General features: G+C 39.4%; 1 protein-coding gene across 2 annotated transcripts in view; it reads right to left on the bottom strand.

Moving 5' to 3' along the window:
* GOLM2 (golgi membrane protein 2) overlaps nt 1-17,851 on the bottom strand; it is a 130,774-nt gene that overhangs the window by 77,554 nt on the left and 35,369 nt on the right. For both annotated transcript variants that reach the window (XM_019011201.4, XM_031002311.3), the window contains exons 3-6: nt 12,787-12,889; nt 9,498-9,588; nt 3,658-3,802; nt 3,249-3,329 (exon numbers count right to left, since the gene is read on the bottom strand). In XM_019011201.4, the coding sequence (XP_018866746.2) occupies nt 3,249-3,329; nt 3,658-3,802; nt 9,498-9,588; nt 12,787-12,889 (420 nt within the window). The remainder of the gene's footprint in view (nt 1-3,248; nt 3,330-3,657; nt 3,803-9,497; nt 9,589-12,786; nt 12,890-17,851) is intronic.

The raw sequence follows: 17,851 nt of genomic DNA, 5'->3' as shown, positions 1-17,851 counted from the left end.
TGGTCAAGACAAGATCTCTAAGATCTCTTGTATTCCCATTTCATTTTACCCTAAACACTGGAATTTCCTGGTGGCTGGGTAATAAATTATGACCAATGAGAAAATAAATGGAGACATTACACATTTAGAGTAATAATGATAAAATTTTAACTTGAAAAGTATGTGGAAATAGGCCGGGCGTGTTGGCTCACGCCTGTAACCCCAGCACTTTGGGAGGCTGAGGCAGGCGGATCACAAGGTTGGGAGACCGAGACCATCCTGGCTAACACGGTGAAACCCTGTCTCTGCTAGAAATACAAAAAATTAGCTGGATGTGGTGGTGGGCATCTGTAGTCCCAGCTACTCGGGAGGCTGAGGCAGGAGAATGGCATGAACCTGGGAGGCAAAGCTTGCAGTGAGCCAAGATCGCATCACTGCACTCCAGCCTGGGCTACAGAGTGAGACTCTGTCTCAAAAAAAAAAAAAAAAAAAGAGAGAAAAGTATGTGGAAATAAATAATAGAGGTCAAAAATTATATATATTTAAATACAAATAATACATTTTGCAGGTATATTACATGAAAAATTAATGTATGCAGGTAGCCAACTGTTGCTCATATCTGAATAGAGTGCTTCTATGTATCAGAAACCAGCAGTATGTCCTTGACAAAACTTTGGGTATAGTTTTTAAAATACACAATCGCAATGTAAAATAGATTAATCAACCTAAAACTCAACTGTGTCTAGGACTAGAGTAAGTGCTACAAAAATTTAGAAGAATACAGAGTTCCTGCTCTGAACATTTCTTTAAATTAACATCTAAGTCAGTGGTTCTCAAATTTTAGCATAGATCAAAATCACTAAGAGAGCTTTTTAAAACAAATTGCTGGGCTCCATTCCAAAATTTCTGATTAAGTAGGTCTGGAATGAGACCTAAGAATTTGCAAGTCTAACAGGTTCCTGGGTAATGCTGACACTGCTGATCCAAAGACCACACTTTAAAAATCACTGAATTACAGCTAGGCACCACAGCTCCCGCCTATAATCCCAGTGCTTTGAGAAGCTGAGGCGGGACTATCGCTTGAAGACTGGAGTTAAAGAGTAGCCTGGGCAACAGTGAGGCACCGTCTCTACAGAAATAAAAATATTAGCCAGGTGTGGTGGTGTGTGCCTGTAGTCCTAGAAGGCTGAGGTGGGAGGATGGCTTGAGCCTAGGAGTTTGAGGCCACCATCAACTATGATCACTGCACTCTAGCCTGGGCAACAGAACGAGACCCTGTCTCTGAAAAAAATATATGTAATTTTTGGCGCGCTCTCTCTATATTTTTTGGCTGGGTGCAGTGACCCATGTTTGTAATCCTAGCACTTTGGGAGTCTGAAGTGGGAGGATCATGTAAGCCCAGGAGTTTGAGATCAGCCTGGGCAACATGGTGAGACCTTGTCTCTACAAAAAAATAAAGAAAATAGGCTGGGCATGGTAGCTGATGCCTGTAATCCCTGCATTTTGGGAGGCCAAGGCAGGCAGATCGCTTAAGGCTAGGAGTTCGAGACCAGCCTGGGCAACATGGTGAAAACTTATCTCTACAAAAAAACTATAAAAATTAGTCAGGTGTGGTGGCACATGCCTGTAGTTCCTGCTACTCAGGAGGCTGAGGTGGGAAGATCGCTTATGCCCGGGAGATCGAGGCTGCAGTGAGCTGTGATCATGCCACTGCACTCTGGCCTGGGTGACAGAGCGAGATCCCACATCACAAAAATAAAAAAATAAAGAAAATAAAAAATAAAATTAGCTGGGCATGATGGCACACACCTGTAGTCTCAGTTATTCAGGAAGCTGAGGTGGATGGATAGCTTGTGCCCAGGAGATCAAGACTGCAGTGAGCCATGACTGCACCACTGCACTCCAGCATGGGTGACAGAGTGAGACCCTGTCTCAAAATTTTAAAAAGAGGCCGGGCTTGGTGGCTCATGCTTGTAATCCCAGCACTTTGGGAAGCCAAGGTGGGAGAATCACTTGAGGTTAGGAGTTCGAGACCAGCTGGCCAACATGGTGAAACCTCGTCTCTACTGAAAATACAAAAATTAGCTGAGCTTGGTGGCACACACCTGTAATCCCAGCTACTCAGGAGGATGAGGCAGGAGAAATGCTTGAACCTGGGAAGCTGAGGTTGCAGTGAGCCAAGATCGTGCCACCGCACTCCAGCCTGGGCAACAGAGAGAGACTGTATCTCAAAAGTAATTAATTAATTAATTTTTAAAAATCACTGGATTACTTCATTGTCTTACAAACAAAGCTTGCTAATTCTGATTCTTTATTTTCAAATTCATGTTATTGCTTTTGTCCTTACCTTTATTTTAGGGGAAATCACTATGAATTGGAAACCCATAAGAATTTGAGAAGACAATAAAACTATATAAATGAAAGGACAAATATTTCATTTATTTGATCTAAACATTCAGCAATTTCAGTCATGTACAACTAGCTATAATCACAGAAGTAATTACTGAGACTGAGAAGAAATAAAATCAGCCAAAAGCAGTAGAGGCATGCTGTTAATTTCTTATTTTTCTACCCTAATAAATTGGAGTCAGCAGGGAGGAGTACCATTAATAGCCAAGAAACATAGATATGGCAAGAAAAACAAAGAAGAGACATGAAGGAAAAAAATGAAGGGGATTAGAATAGCAGCAAGTGGGATCAGGCCTTCAAGTGAAAATGGATAAGCAGCAGACACATTAAGGAGGAAAGAGACATACAATGAACAGAAGTGGCCAGAAAAGAAGAAAAAAAATGTTAAACAAACTATCCAAAAGTGTGGGGTAATTCACTAAAAGGACAAGCCAAGCCCTCAAAACTAAATAATTAAATAACTCTTATTAGGGTATTACTATGCCATATTAAAGCACACCAACAACACAGGAATCTGGGCACATTTGGTAGGAAAGAAAAGAGCCACGCATACTTTTAGTAAACATAAATGACTCTATATAGTACAACTGTCATAAGCAAAAACTCAGAGTCGCAAAGAAAAGATGCAAATATAGGTGATTCTTATCAAGGCAAAAACAAGTATTTTATACATCTTAGCAAAAAATTTTATAAAAGTTGGATCCAAAAAAAGTCCTGGCAATTAATGGGTACTTAATTAAGTAGAAATATCAATCATCCAGATATCTGTGACTTTTCCAAGTGTTACCCAAAAAGAGAATGGGGTCACATGAAATGTATTATCATCACTTTAGTCGAATTCTCTAACAATTTTTACTTACCAGGGGGAAGATCATCAACTTTTGCTAGGTCATTCTCTTCTATTCCAGGCATCCCTGCATCACCACCTCTTTTGATTTGTTCTGCCCAAGTAACAAAAAGATAGAATTCTATCGTTTTTCTTACATAATTTGAAAATGTTTTGAAGGAATGTAACAATCAGTTTCTAAAAGTAATAGGCTACATCAACTGAACATCTTTATATCTTGCTTTGGACATAGCTGTAACTCTAAAATAACTTACTCTTTTTTCTCTTCTATCAAACAATCCAAATTTGAAACAATGCAGACACTTAATCATGTGTGAACTAAAATCAAACAATTTTCTTTATGATTGAAAATATTCACTTCAAAATGGGAAGAAAAAGTCAATATCCTATTAATACAAAACAAAAAATAATAACAATAATACCTTTCCCATGTGGAATATGATTGCTTGAGGGTTCTTCATTCTTATCTGCAACATTCTCAGCTACTTTTGGAATATTTTTAGGTACTACTTGATTGTTTATATCCAATTCTTTTCCATCATTTGATTGAATCTTGTGGGTCTCTTGCTGTTAGATAAAATTTGGTAATAATATTTTTCAGTTCAAATTGTTAAACCACCGACACAACTATTAATTAAATGTTCTGAAACAGTTCATCTTGTAAAACATATACTATGGGTTCAAATAATGAACAATTGGAGATGCAGGATACATTATTTTCTGTGTGATTTTTATACCTGATAAAAAGTCAAAGAATAACACTTTTGAAAATCTCTAGCTACAGTAAATGAATGATTTGGTAGGCAGAGGTGGCTCTGCTTGGCTATGCTGAGGTGTGTGATTCTGCAAGACAGCCTGCTGAATACTATAGGTTACCCTAATGGCCTAAAATTGGGCATCTTCCTGGGTGCTATGGGCAGGGTGGGTTCTCTGTAAGCATATGTTAGAACCAAGCAGGATGGCAGTAAGGAGGAGACTGGTACACAGATGCCTCTTCAAGAGCAAGGGTGAAAAACAGGCAATCTTCTTCCTAAGTGTGCTGGCCACCGAAACACAGCAAGTAGTGGCAGGACAATAAACAGGTCAGTGATTCCTCCAACCTGTTCCTAACCTAGCATCTTCTTGGAAATGTGAATCTTCAGGTACATGGTTAGGCCTAACTCAATTCTCTTGGTGGACCAGTATTAAGTTTGCCTCCATGGAAAATTGGGAGCAGCAAGGATTCAAGCACACAAGCTTGGGATGCCATATATAGGTTCCTCTAGTCAACATTTAATGCATCTATAAATGCTTTGTAAACTCTAATGCAGTATGAAATATAATTCTTAGTAATGTTATAAAAATAGTACGAAAAATCTATATGGAATCTAGAAAAACAAGAGTCAAATATATATATTTTTTTATTATTTATTTCTGAGACGGAGTCTTGCTTTGTCGCCCAGGCTGGAGTGCAGTGGCACGATCTCGGCTCACTCCAAGCTCCGCCTCCCAGGTTCATGCCATTCTCCTGCCTTAGCCTCCCGAGTAACTGGGACTACAGGTGCCCACCACCACACCCGGCTAATTTTTTGTATTTTTAGTAGAGACGGGGTTTCACTGTGTTAGCCAGGATGGTCTCGATCTCCTGACCTCGTCATCTGCCCACCTCGGCCTCCCAAAGTGCTGGGATTACAGGCGTGAGCCACCGTACCCGGCCACAACAGCCAAATCTTAAGAGTGTGTCACAATAAAGGAGAAAGAGTACTCTGACAATTAGGTGTAGGTATTCCAGTGTCCTGGCAGGTAAAATCAACAATAAATATTTGCATCGTGTCTCATAGTTTCCAAATTGCCTTCATAGCTGTCCACTAGTAGAAATAAAATTAATAGTTTTGAGAAAAACAAAACTGAGGTATTAAAAACTTAAGCAGTTTGGGCCAGGCACGGCGGCTCATGCCTGTAATCCCAGCACTTCGGGAGGCCGAGGTGGGCGGATCACGAGGTCAGGAGATAGAGACCATCCTGGCTAACACGGTAAAACCCCGACTCTACTAAAAAATACAAAAAATTAGCCGGGTGTGGTGGCGGGTGCCTGTAGTCCTAGTTGCTTGGGAGCCTGAGGCAGGAGAATGGTGTAAACCCGGAAGGCGGAGCTTGCAGTGAGCCAAGATGGCACCACTGCACTCCAGCCTGGGCAACAGTGCAACACTCCATTAAAAAGAAAAAGTTAAGTAGTTTGGGCCAGGCACGGTGGTTCATGCCTGTAATCCCACCACTTTGGGAGGCAGAGGCGGGTGGATCATGAAGTCAGGAGTTCGAGATCAGCCAGACCAACATGGTGAAACCCCGTCTCTACTAAAAATACAAAAATTAGTCGGGCATGGTGGCGCATGCTTGTAATCCCAGCTACTCAGGAGGCTGAGGCAGGAGAATCGCTTGAACCCAGGAGGCAGAGATTGCAGTGAGCCGAGATCGGGCCACTGTACTCCAGCCTGGGTGACAAAGCAAGACTCTGTCTCAGAAAAAAAAAAAAAAAAATTAAGCAGTTTGTCCAAAGTCACAAAATTAGAGAATTGTGAAGAAGGAATTCTAACCACAGTCTTTCTGACTCCAAATCCCACATTTCCTGTAAGTTGGTAAGTTATAATCTATTCTGATAGTTTAATCATTGATGAATGAAATGATAAACTGAAATTTTTGAACATGTCAATATAAACACCAAGGGTGAGAAAATCCATGAGGTACAACCTGAGCAGCCAGCTTGCATCTCTGTGCATCTTCACTATAATGCTATCTCATAAGGCTATTGCTATAGTACTCTTCACTCTTTTCCAGATGTGGATAAGAAAAATATTGAACAAAATTAAAAGTCAACAAGCTACTGTTCAAAAATACTTTTCCATTGAAAATAGTTAACAAAGATGTTGTATCTTTAATGTACTATTGACAGTACCTTTCTATGAATGGACAATATTAATATTAATAAAATAAGATGCTTTTCTAGATGTAATGTTTGTGATTTGGTCAGTGGGCCTCCTGATTGTTTTTAAAATAAACTTCTTATTCTGAAATAATTTTAGATTTACAGAAAAGTAATCACCCCTTACTCAGTTTTCCCTAATGTTAAAATCCTGTTAACCTACCATCCATAATTACCATGATACATTTGCAAAACTGAAAAAGAAAATCAGTATATTATTAGTACCTAAACTCCAGACTTACTTAGATTTCACCAGTTTTTCCACTAAGTCCTTTTTCTGTTTCAGGATCCAATTCAGGATACTACACTGCATTTATTTTAATTTTTTAATTTTTTAATTTTTGAGATGGAGTCTCGTTCTGCTGTCAGGCTGGAGTGCAGTGGTGCAGTACTGGCTCACTGCAACCCCCACATCCCCAGTTCAAAGGATTCTCCTGCCTCAGCCTCCTGAGTAGCTGGGATTACAGGTGCCAGCCACCATGCCCGGATAACTTTTTGTATTTTTAGTAGAGATGGGGTTTCACCATGTTGGCCAGGTTGGTCTCGAACTCCTGACCTCGTGATCCACCCACCTTGGCCTCCCAAAGTGGTGGGATTACAGGCGTGAGCCACTGCCCCCAGCTACTACACTGCATTTAAGTCCTCAGGTCTCCTTAGTCTTCTCTGGGCTATGAGAGTTTCTCTGCCCTTACAGCATGAACGCAGTAAACAAATAAGCATGGCTGTGTCTCAATAAAATTTTATGTATGAACACCAAAATATAAATTTCTTATAATTTTCCCAAGTACTAAGATAATTTTCTCTTGATTTTTTTCAACCATTTGAAAATGTGAAAACCACTTTTGGCCTCTAAACAGTACAAAAACAGGCAGCAAGCTGAATTCAGCCTGCGGGCTATAGTTTACTGACTTCTTTTCCAGAGTCATTTCTATGATAGACATGTGGCTGGTTAATTAATTTTAAAATTAATAAAACAAAAAGATAAATCCCTGAATACAATTTATGCTTATTTCATATAGCTAACATTGGATTTGTCTCTATGAAAACTCAAATTGCACAGAACCAACTTGCTATAGTAGTTAAAGTACAGGAAATGAAGGGTGGGGAGTAGAATTCGGTAGCTGATCTAGAGGGTAAGGGCTGATGTGCTACCCAGAAAGGAGAAGTTCTCTGGGCACCTCAATTCCTGCCATGCCTTGTTCCATTTAGGGTAGGATAATGGCAAGGAAGAATTGGAGAAGCATTAGTTAATTAATAACATAAAAATAGCGTAGTATAGAAGAACAGAAAGAGAATTACACTGCCTTGGAAAAAAAGGGAAAGCTCTCATCTGTATTCCTTAAGAGAATAGAAAAGAGCGGCCGGGCGTGGTGCCTCACGCCTGTAATCCCAGCACTTTGGGAGGCTGAGGCGGGCAGATCACGAGGTCGTGAGATCGAGACCATCCTGGCTAACATGGTGAAACCCCGTCTCTACTAAAAATACAAAAAATTAGCTGGGCGTGGTGGCGGGTGCCTGTAGTCCCAGCTGCTCGGAAGGCTGAGGCAGGAGAATGGCGTGAACCTGGGAGGCGGAACTTGCAGTGAGCTGAGATCGCGCCACTGCATTCCAGCCTGGGCGACAGAGTGAGACGCCGTCTCAAAAAAAAAAAGAGAATAGAAGAGAGCAAACTTATCCCATTATTTATATACTACGCTTATAATGACACAATTGCAACAGCAAACCTCTCTTCCCCTTCCTTTTGTGTTCCATTATGTTCTTTTGACCCTCCAGTGTCTCAATAATACCTTTTGGTTGCCCTCAATGCCTCTACTATGGTAGCTCACTCAGGCCTGCCTTCGTCCACCAATCCATCCTTAAACACCTCTTCAAAGTAGACTGCAGATAGGCAGCAGGTATTCCACTTTGTAGATTCAAAAAATGAAATGGAGAAAGAAATGACACCCTCTATATCCTACTATAAAATTGTGAAAAAGCTAAGAATGAAAACCTGATATCCTTAACTTTTAGTCCTTTAGTTGAGATGCTACCAAAGAGCAAAACAAATACTTTTCACTATTAAATCTTTTTTTCCTTTAAATCACAAGAGTTCATAAAAATCATTCCTGGTCAGGTAAGATTACAGGGTATAAAAAAATGAATTGGCCGGGCACAGTGGCTCACGCCTGTAATCTCAGCACTTTGGAAGGCCGAGGTGGGCGGATCACAAGGTCAGGAAATCGAGACCATCCTGGCTAACATTGTGAAACCCTGTCTCTACTAAAAATACAAAAAATTAGCCGGGCGTGGTGGCAGGCGCCTGTAGTCCGAGCCACTCGGGAGGCTGAGGCAGGAGAATGGCGTGAACCCAGGAGGCGGGGCTGGCAGTGAGCCGAGATCACGCCACTGCACTCTAGCTGGGCGACAGAGCGAGACTCCATCACAAAAAAAAAAAAAAAAATGAATCATGTCCTTAATAATTAGTAATCTTCAGACAATTTCCTCTATTGCTAAAAGAATCTTCATAATACATATTAACTTAAAATGAATTAATAAAAGAATTTGCCCCCCCCCCCCCAAAAAAGTATGAATCAAATTGGTTGTAGTGGCTAGTGTCTCATTTCTGTGCTTTAGGAAAGGGTGTCAGAATAACAGAGACTGATGATAAAGGAAAAAGTGTTTCTTTTTTTTCTATTTCTCAAATGCATAAAAAAGGAAGTAGTTGATTTTCAGTAAAAAAGTTGCCCACTTTACAATCTGAGAAATACATTAACAACAAAAATTATTTTTTTAAAAAGATGGATATTTTGGTTCAAAATTAATTTAAATTTTTTTTTTTTTTTGAAACGGAGTCTCACTCTGTTGCCCAGGCTGGAGTGCAGTGGTGTGATCTTGGCTCATTGTAACCTCCTCAGTCTCCCAGGCTCAAGCAGTTCTCCTGCCTCAGCCTCCTGAGTAGCTGAGATTACAGGCATACACCACCAGGCCTGGCTATATTTTGTATTTTTAGTAGAGATGGGGTTTCCCCTTGTTGGCCAGGGTGATCTTGAACTCCTGACCTCGAGTGAGCCGCCCGCCTCAGCCTCCCAAAGTGCTGGGATTACAGGCGTGAACCACCATGCCCGACCAGTTTTAAGAATTAAGATTATATTTTTGCAAATGTTTAATTTACTCAGAAATAAAGCCATTGTAAATCACTTTTGGAATTAGGCTGGCTGGAAAACTTAAAATATAATGTTTTGTGACAAAATTACAATTTTACTTTCTAAATTACCATGATTTATAACAAAAATGTTTGGATTTAAGTATATTTTTAAAATTTACCTTTTGTTCCTGTAAAAACTGGTCTGCTAATTTTTTAATATTTTCTTCATGCTGTGCTCTCAATTCCTTGATCTGCTGTCCACACTGAAAACTAAATTACAAAGTCATTCTTTTAGATTATATTATCTTGGATTGGATTCTCAAAGTTGTCCAGAAGTTGACACATACATAAGAAAGATAAAACACTCAGCAGGGGAGAGTGGGCTGGAGAAAACAGAGCATACAAATAGCTCACAATCAAAACTTTTAAAATACTTGAATTTGTAATAGGAGGTAGATAATACTGATAAAGCTAATTGAGAAAACAGAAATTACAAAGATAAAAACAATTCTTTTCCTATTATTTCCATAAATTGCATCTATAAAAAAAAACTTTCAAATCCAACTTCAATCACAGAAGAGAAAAATACTATAGAAGAGAAAACTGTGAGACCAATTTATAGTAACAGATGAGGAAAGCTAGAATTATGAGAGTTGATAAGGAGTGGCAGCAGAAGATTCATCCAATAGTTAGTAGTTTAAACACTGTAATAAAAGGCTAAACCATAGAATACTAGGAACGAAAGAAACTAATAAAGAAGATAGACTGGTGCCATCAGGAGAAAGTGAACAGCAGCAAAACAGATAAAGATAGTGACTTTCTGCTAGCCAAGTAGTCAAAGGATACACATACACCAATCATGCAAAAAGAAACAGTTAACAAATATATAGAAAAATGTTAACTTTCACCATTATAAAATGCAAATTAAACTTCCTATATGTGGCTAGGCAGGGTGGCTCACACCTGCAATCCCAGCACTTTGGGAGGCTGAGGCAAGCAGATCACTGGATGTCAGGAGTTCGAGATCAGTCTGGCCAACACAATGACACCCTGTCTCTACTAAAGATACAAAAAATTTAGCCAGGCATGGTGGTACGTGCCTGTGGTCCCAGCTACTCAGAAGGCTGAGGCATGAGAATAAACTTAAACCCAGGAGGCGGAGGTTGCAGTGAGCTGAGATTGTGCCACTGCACTCCCAGCCTGGGCGTCAGAGACAGACTCAGTCTCAAAAAAAGAAAAACACAAAACACAAAACAAAAAAACCCACCAACTTCCTATATGTATATATATAGTAGTATCTTATTCCTATACTAACAAAATTAAATTAGAATTAAAACCAAATTTGGTAGGGCTATGGGGAAATGTCTACATTATAAATGAGTACAATCATTTTAGAAAGCAACCTTTCAACTATGCTGTAAAAGCAACAAAATTGGTAAAGCATTCTTTTAGAGGAATTCTACATTTGAGAAAATATACTACTGAAATAACAAGGGGAGGGGAAATCTTATTTTTTTATTTATTTTTGAGACAAGGTTTCATTCTGTTGCCCAGACTGGAGTGCAGGCATGATTATGGTTCACTGTAGCCTCAACCTCCCGGGCTCAAGCAATCCTCCCACTTCTGCCTCCCAAGTAGCTGGGACCACAGGTGTATGCCAGCATACCCAGCTAGTTTTGGGAAATCTTTTTTGCATAGACATTTTTATAGCTGTGATAGTCTTTTTTTTTTTTTTTCAGATGGAGTTTCGCTCTTGTCGCCCTGGCTGGAGTGCAATGGCGCGATCTCGGCTCACTACAACCTCTGCCTCCCAGGTTCAAGCAATTCTCCTGCTCAGCCTCCCAAGTAGCTGGGATTACAGGCATGCACCATCAGGCCCAGCTAATTTTTTCTATTTTTAGTAGAAATGGGGTTTCTCCATGTTGGTCAGGCTGGTCTTGAACTCCCGACCTCAGGTGATCCACCCGCCTCGGCCTCCCAAAGTGCTGGGATTACAGGCGCGAGCCACTGCACCCAGCTTTTCTTTTTTTTTTTTTTTTTTTTTTTTTAAAGAGACAAGTTCTTCACACCTGTAATCCCAGCACTTTGGGAGGCTGAGGCGGGTGGATCACGAGGTCAGGAGATCGAGACCATCCTGGCTAATATGGTGAAACCCCGTCTCTACTAAAAATACAAAAAATTAGCCGGGCGTGGTGGCGGGCACCTGTGGTCCCAGCTACTCGGGAGGCTGAGGCAGGAGAATGGTGTGAACCCGGGAGGCAGAGCTTGCAGTGAGCCGAGATCGCGCCACTGCATTCCAGCCTGGGCGACAGAGCGAGAGACGCTAGAGACTCCATCTCAAAAAAAAAAAAAAAGACAAGTTCTCACCCTGTTGCCCAGACTACAGTGTAGTGGCATCATCATGGCTCACTGCAGCCTCAATCTTCTGGACTCAAGCGATCCTCCCACCTCAGCCTCCCAAGCAGCTAGGACTACAGGCATACGCCATCATGCCCAGCTAATTTTTAAAATTTTTTTGTAGAGACAGAGGTCTCACTATGTTGCCTAGGCTGGTCTTTTAACTTCTGGGCTCAGATGATTCTCCAGTCTCAGCCTCCCAAAGTGTTAGGATTACAGGTGTGAACCACCATAACCTAGCCTGTGATAGTCTTAAAGTGAGAAAAGGAAAACTCCTACTGTGGTCCCACAATTGGAAGAGACTAAAGAAGTTTTGGTACATTAATATGCTAGAATAATATATTACCTCTACATATGTTAAATCTTTAATCCTACAGACATGCAGAAAAATACTGAATACTGTTACGTTAAAATACATATATTTAAGTAAATGTACAATGATAACCTACAAGAGTAAGAAGTCAGAAATGGACACAAAATGCTTTAAAATATGGCAAATCTTTCTAACTTTTGGTGTACAAATCTAAAAAATATCTTTTACCATAAAATTGATTACAAATATAATAAAAGTTTTAAGGCGTGATTGCTAGAAAGGCCTGTAAGAGGATCCCCAACCTCATCACCAAGTGTAGAGGTATCAGCAAGAGGGCTGACATGCAGAGCAGGAAGAGCAGCCGGCACTCAGTCCCTCAGCTCTTCTGGGAACATCTCCCAGTGCTGGTTTCATCTTCTGGATGTCCGTCAAAAAGAATCACAAATCTTCTTTCCATCTTTGCCACATCTAATAAAACTCAGAGCTTGTAAGATTTTCTGTCTCACAATGAATTCTACAACATACACAAACTCAACATGCCCTCTAAGAGATACTTCATGCTGTTTAATTTATCAAAATAAAAGAGTCTGGATTTCAAAGAGCTAAAGAAAGATAATAGAAAAGGAATTTAAAAGGCTTAACAAAATGAAAGAAGAGAAAAAAAGGGAAACAAAAGTCAGAGAGAAAGAAATGAACTGAGTCCAAAAGCTGGACAAATATTTTAGATTCATAAACATATGTTGCATGTAACATCTTACCTTTCATATTCTAACCTCTTCACAAGGTAAGTATTGTTCTTCCTATAGTCCTGAAGCTGGTCTTCTTGTCGAAGAAACTCCTGACGAAGCTCAGCAAGTTGCTCTATCCACCCAAGGTAAGAACCAAAGGAATCAAGTTCACTCATTGTAATGCTTCCTATTCAGAAGCTATGGGATGTTTTTTTAATTATACATAATTCTCAATTTCTTTAGTAATACTCCCAGGAAATTAAATTATATAACAAACACCACATTTAATAGCCTTTTGTAACACATTCATGGTCAATAAAATTTATTCATTTATTTATTTGAGATAGGGTCTTGATCTGTCACTCAGGTTAGAGTGCAGTGGTGCAATCTTGGCTCACTGCAACCTGCACCTCCTGAGCTCAAGTGATCCTCTCACCTCAACCTCCCAGACAGCTGAGACTACAGGTGTGCAACACCACATCCGGCTAATTTTTGTATTTTTTAGTAGATATGGGTTAGCCATGTTGCCCAGGCTGGTCTCAAACTTGTGGGCTCAAGCAATCTGGCCACCACAGCCTCCCAAAGTGCTGGGATTAAAGGCATGAGCCACCATGCCTGACCAGTAACATTTATTTTTAAAAAAATATAGCTTCAGTGGCTTTCACATCAACCCAAAATATTCTTTAAATTACACATTGTTACACTTTGTATAGACACATGCTAAGCTGTGGAGACAATACAAAAAACTACCTATCTCTTCAAATCTATCTGCTTTATTAAAGTAGGAAAAAAGGTACTATGGGTACAAATTTTAAGTTTTCTTTCTCATTTTAAATCACATTCGACTACCAACATAGGTGCCAATCACTTTAGATACATTTCTAGTTCGGCTATGGATGGTAGCTCTACATATCCCAAAATTCCATTTTCAAAGCTCATAATTTCTGGACTAGGACTGAATTTTTTTTAGTGGAAATGAATCACGTGAAATTCCAAACTGGATAGTAAATTATAACCTGGCCAAACACTTGTTTGTAAATGTTTAATCCATAATCACCAGCCACACATGTTCTAGATTTCATTCCCTCGTGATCTAAGCCTACAGACAAAAGAAATGCAGGCGGAAAAGAGTGAATGTTAATTTCACAGATAGGTGATTTTAAAAACAGCTAACAGCCTTAGCAGTTAAGCAAAAGTAGTATTAAGATAATTTTTAGAAATGAAAACAGGGGCCTATACTGTATAAGCAACAGCTATTAAGATTAAAATATAACATCTAGCCATAATGTACCAATACTATAACATCTATTTTTTACAGAAGGGTTACAGAATTAGTCTTATTCCTCTAAAAGCACTCCAAAAATACTTGGGAGATATATATACAGCCACTTTCCTGAGTAAAAAGGGAGATATAGATATATACGTGTATTTATAGAGATGGTCTCACTATTTTGCCCAGGCTGGTCTCGAACTCCTGAGCTCAAGCGATCCTTCTGCCTAAATCTCTCAAAGTGCTGGGATTACAGACGTGAGCCACCATGCCTGGCTGTTTTTAAAAAGCAGATGTTGGGGCTGGGCGTGGTGGCTCATGCCTGTAATCCCAACACTTTGGGAGGTGGAGGCGGGTGGATCGCCTGAGGTCAGGAGTTCGAGACCAGCCTGGCCAACATGGTAAAACCATGTCTCTACTAAAAATACAAAAATTAACTAAGCATGGTGGTCTGAGCCTGTAATCCCAGCTACTTGGGAGGCTGAGGCAGGAGAATCACTTGAACTCAGAAGGTGGAGCTTACAGTGAGCCGAGATTACGCCACTGTGCACTCTAGCCTGAGTGACAGAGCGAGACAAAAAAAAAAAAAGCAGATGTTGGCTAGGCACAGTGGCTCACACCTGCAATACCAGCACTTTGGGGGGCCGAGAAGGGTGGATCACATGAGGCCAGGAGTTCGAGACCAGCCTCGCCAACAAGCTGAAATCCCATCTGTACTAAAAACACAAAAATTAGCCAGGTGTGGTGGCGCATGCCTGTAATCCCAGCTACTCAGGAAGCTGAGGCAGGAAAATCACTTGAACCCGAGTGGCGGAGGTTACAGCAAACCGAGATCATGCCACTGAACTCCAGCCTGGACAACAGAGCGAGAATCCGTCTCGGAAAAAAAAAAAAAAACTATAAATAAAAAAATAAAAGTAAAAAGCAGATGTTTTTAAACAGCAGATGTAAACATATAATTGCATCCATGCAAAAAAAAAGACGAATAAAAATATATCAAAGTGCTATCAGTGAATGTGTTTGACAGTAGGATTTTGAACATATACTTTTTTCTATACTTTCTAAATTTTATTGTGGAATTATAACTGTGGCAATAACGAAGAATAAAAATTTAAGTCACATAATCATCTGCTGAGACACATAATGTTTAACAATATGCATAATAACTATTGTATAATAATCAAGTATGAAAAAAATCAATGATTCATATAAAATATTTGTAGTTAATCATTATCTTTGCATATTCAAGCCACATTTTAAATTTCTTTTTTTTTTTTGAGACAGAGTCTCTAGCTCTGTTGCCCAGGATGGAGTGCAGTGGCGCGATCTCGGCTCACTGTAACCTCTGCCTCCCAGGTTCAAGTGATTCTCCTGCCTCAGCCTCCTGAGTTGCTGGGATTACAGGCACCCACCACCATGCCCAGCTAATTTTTTTATTTTTAGGAGAGACAGGTTTTCACTGTGTTGGCCAGGCTGGTCTCGAACTCCTGACCTCGTGATCTGCCCGCCTCAGCCTCCCAAAGTGCTGGGATTACAAGCGTGAGCCACCGTGCCCAGCCAAATTTCTCTTTTTATAATATTAATTCTCCAATATGTAAACATGGTTGATTTACCCCCCATCTCAAATAAAAGTGATGGATCTGTGGTGGCCAGGTAGCCATAAAAAACCCTTTCAGCTTGTTGCCTGATCCCTGTCTCCATCTCCTAAGATACAGCAGGCCAGAGGTACCAGAAACCCTGGCCCCAGCTATGAATGCTGATTCTATAGAGACAATGAGATCACAGTAGGAAGCAGTAGCAAAAAGCCTTGTGGCTAAGGGATCGAACTAGCTAGTTCAGTAAACCTGTGCTCAGGCTGGATAGTTTCTAGAACTGAAAGCTAAATTTAAAAACTGTAACTAAAAAACAAACAAAACTTAACAACTACCAGAAAGAGACTTCAATTGGTGATCTTTAGGACTCATTCTCCTCGGGAAAAAGGGAACAAAAAGATTACAGTCCCTTCTGATTCAGGCTATGCTGTAAAATACCTGAAATAGCTTCAGAATGAACCTGAGGCTTAGTATGATTTTAAGATTCTTGGATGGCTTCTCTGTCCCCCCACAAAGCTTCCCATTGATGGTATTTGAAATTCATCTATCAGGAAATAAAATTTTCCTTTGTAATTGAAGATAAAAGATTTAAAATACAATTGACAAAGAAAAATAAAACATTAATATGAGTTTTAGCCCATGTAAAATATGATTATTTCCTATTTGAATACAGAGAAAGATCATAAAGCAGGGAGGTAATTGGTGATTTCCAGTGGGTCAAAACAGAGATTTGCAAGGGGAAAAGTAAGAAGACCAGAAAGCAAAACAAAGGAGAAAGAGGATCAGGAAAAATAACTGATGGATACTAGGCTTAATACCTGGGAGATGAAATAATCTGTATAATAAAGCCCCCCATGACACATGTTTACCTATGTAACAAACCTGCACATCCTGCACATGTACCCCTGAACTTAAATAAAGGTTAAAAAAAAATCAATTTTACTTTTGACTGATTGGCATGTGTTTTCTTTATATGAACCCAGAGATATTCTGTCTAGCGTGGCTGCTCCAGGTCACCGTAGCAGAACTCTTAGAGTAAGTTAACATGAGTCAGGTTGATTGTACAGGACGCTCTATCTTTGAAAGCAACACCAGTTATGTTATAGAAAGACATGGCTGTACTCCCTTAGTTTAACTTCAAAAGATTAGGGATAGGTAAGAAATGGGTTGCCTGGGGCCAGCTTTAAAAAAAAAAAAGAAAATTACTTCTAGAAAACTTTGACTTCGAACTTTCTTTCAGTAACAGGCATAAAAACAAGGTAAGCTAATCAAAATAAATCTGATAGTAGAATGTCAATTTATTATCTCAATGATTGAAAAAACCAACTTTCTTTTATTTCCAAGAAAATATAAACCATCTCAAGTGTCTTAGTGTCTATTAATTCTACTATAGCAGATATTAATTTCAAAGAAAACTTGCCTATAAAAGGCAAGTTTTCAAGAAGTTTGTTTCAGTAGAAATCATTCCAGTTGCAACAGTCACATTATTGAATTTCAATTTTAAATTTTTAAATTCAAATTTAAGAGTCCAAGCTTCAAAACCAAAAGTTGTATAGCTATACATACAAATCAAGACCTTTTTCTCTGCTGAAGAGTATCATACACAATTTCAAAATATCTCAAGATCTACTCCAACACATATGGTACAATAAAGATTTTTACTCAGTAACACAGGTTGTCATTTTTGTTGACACATACTAACAGAAGCCACAGGACTTCTTATTCAACTGATCTATTTAATAAACAGTTAATAAGCATTAAGTTACTGCTTTAATAAGCCCTAATAGTATTTCTTAACATTTAATAAGAAGTATACTTTGATGACAAGTGAAAGCATTTGTAAAAATTGCAAGTTGGAAGCAGCACTGACACTGTGGCATCTTCTGTGTCATCCTAATATATTTTGGTGAGTCAAAAAGAGAACATGGACACAGATGCAACAAAAACCCATGTGACGACCCAGAAAGCATTTCTAACAGAAAATCAAAGCTGTTCTAAATCATGGATAATAGGAAATCAACAACTTATTTTAGGGTTACAACACACAAAAACACTTCCTATTGATTGTGCTAGGTAAGGAGAAAAATTTTACTACATTACAAAGCCAGCTAAGGTTGGCTACTTCGAGAGGACAATAAAAATAGATTATCTAAGTATATCTAAAGAGGCTCAAAAGGATAATAGAATAAAGGATATTTATGAAGCTAGAGAGCATGTACTACCCACATACATA

Source organism: Gorilla gorilla, chromosome 16 (genome assembly GCF_029281585.2).
Source record: "Gorilla gorilla gorilla isolate KB3781 chromosome 16, NHGRI_mGorGor1-v2.1_pri, whole genome shotgun sequence".
Taxonomy (NCBI): Eukaryota; Metazoa; Chordata; class Mammalia; order Primates; family Hominidae; genus Gorilla; species Gorilla gorilla.
The sequence above is the reverse complement of the archived record's forward strand: the minus strand, read 5'-3'. Positions and strand labels throughout refer to the sequence as shown.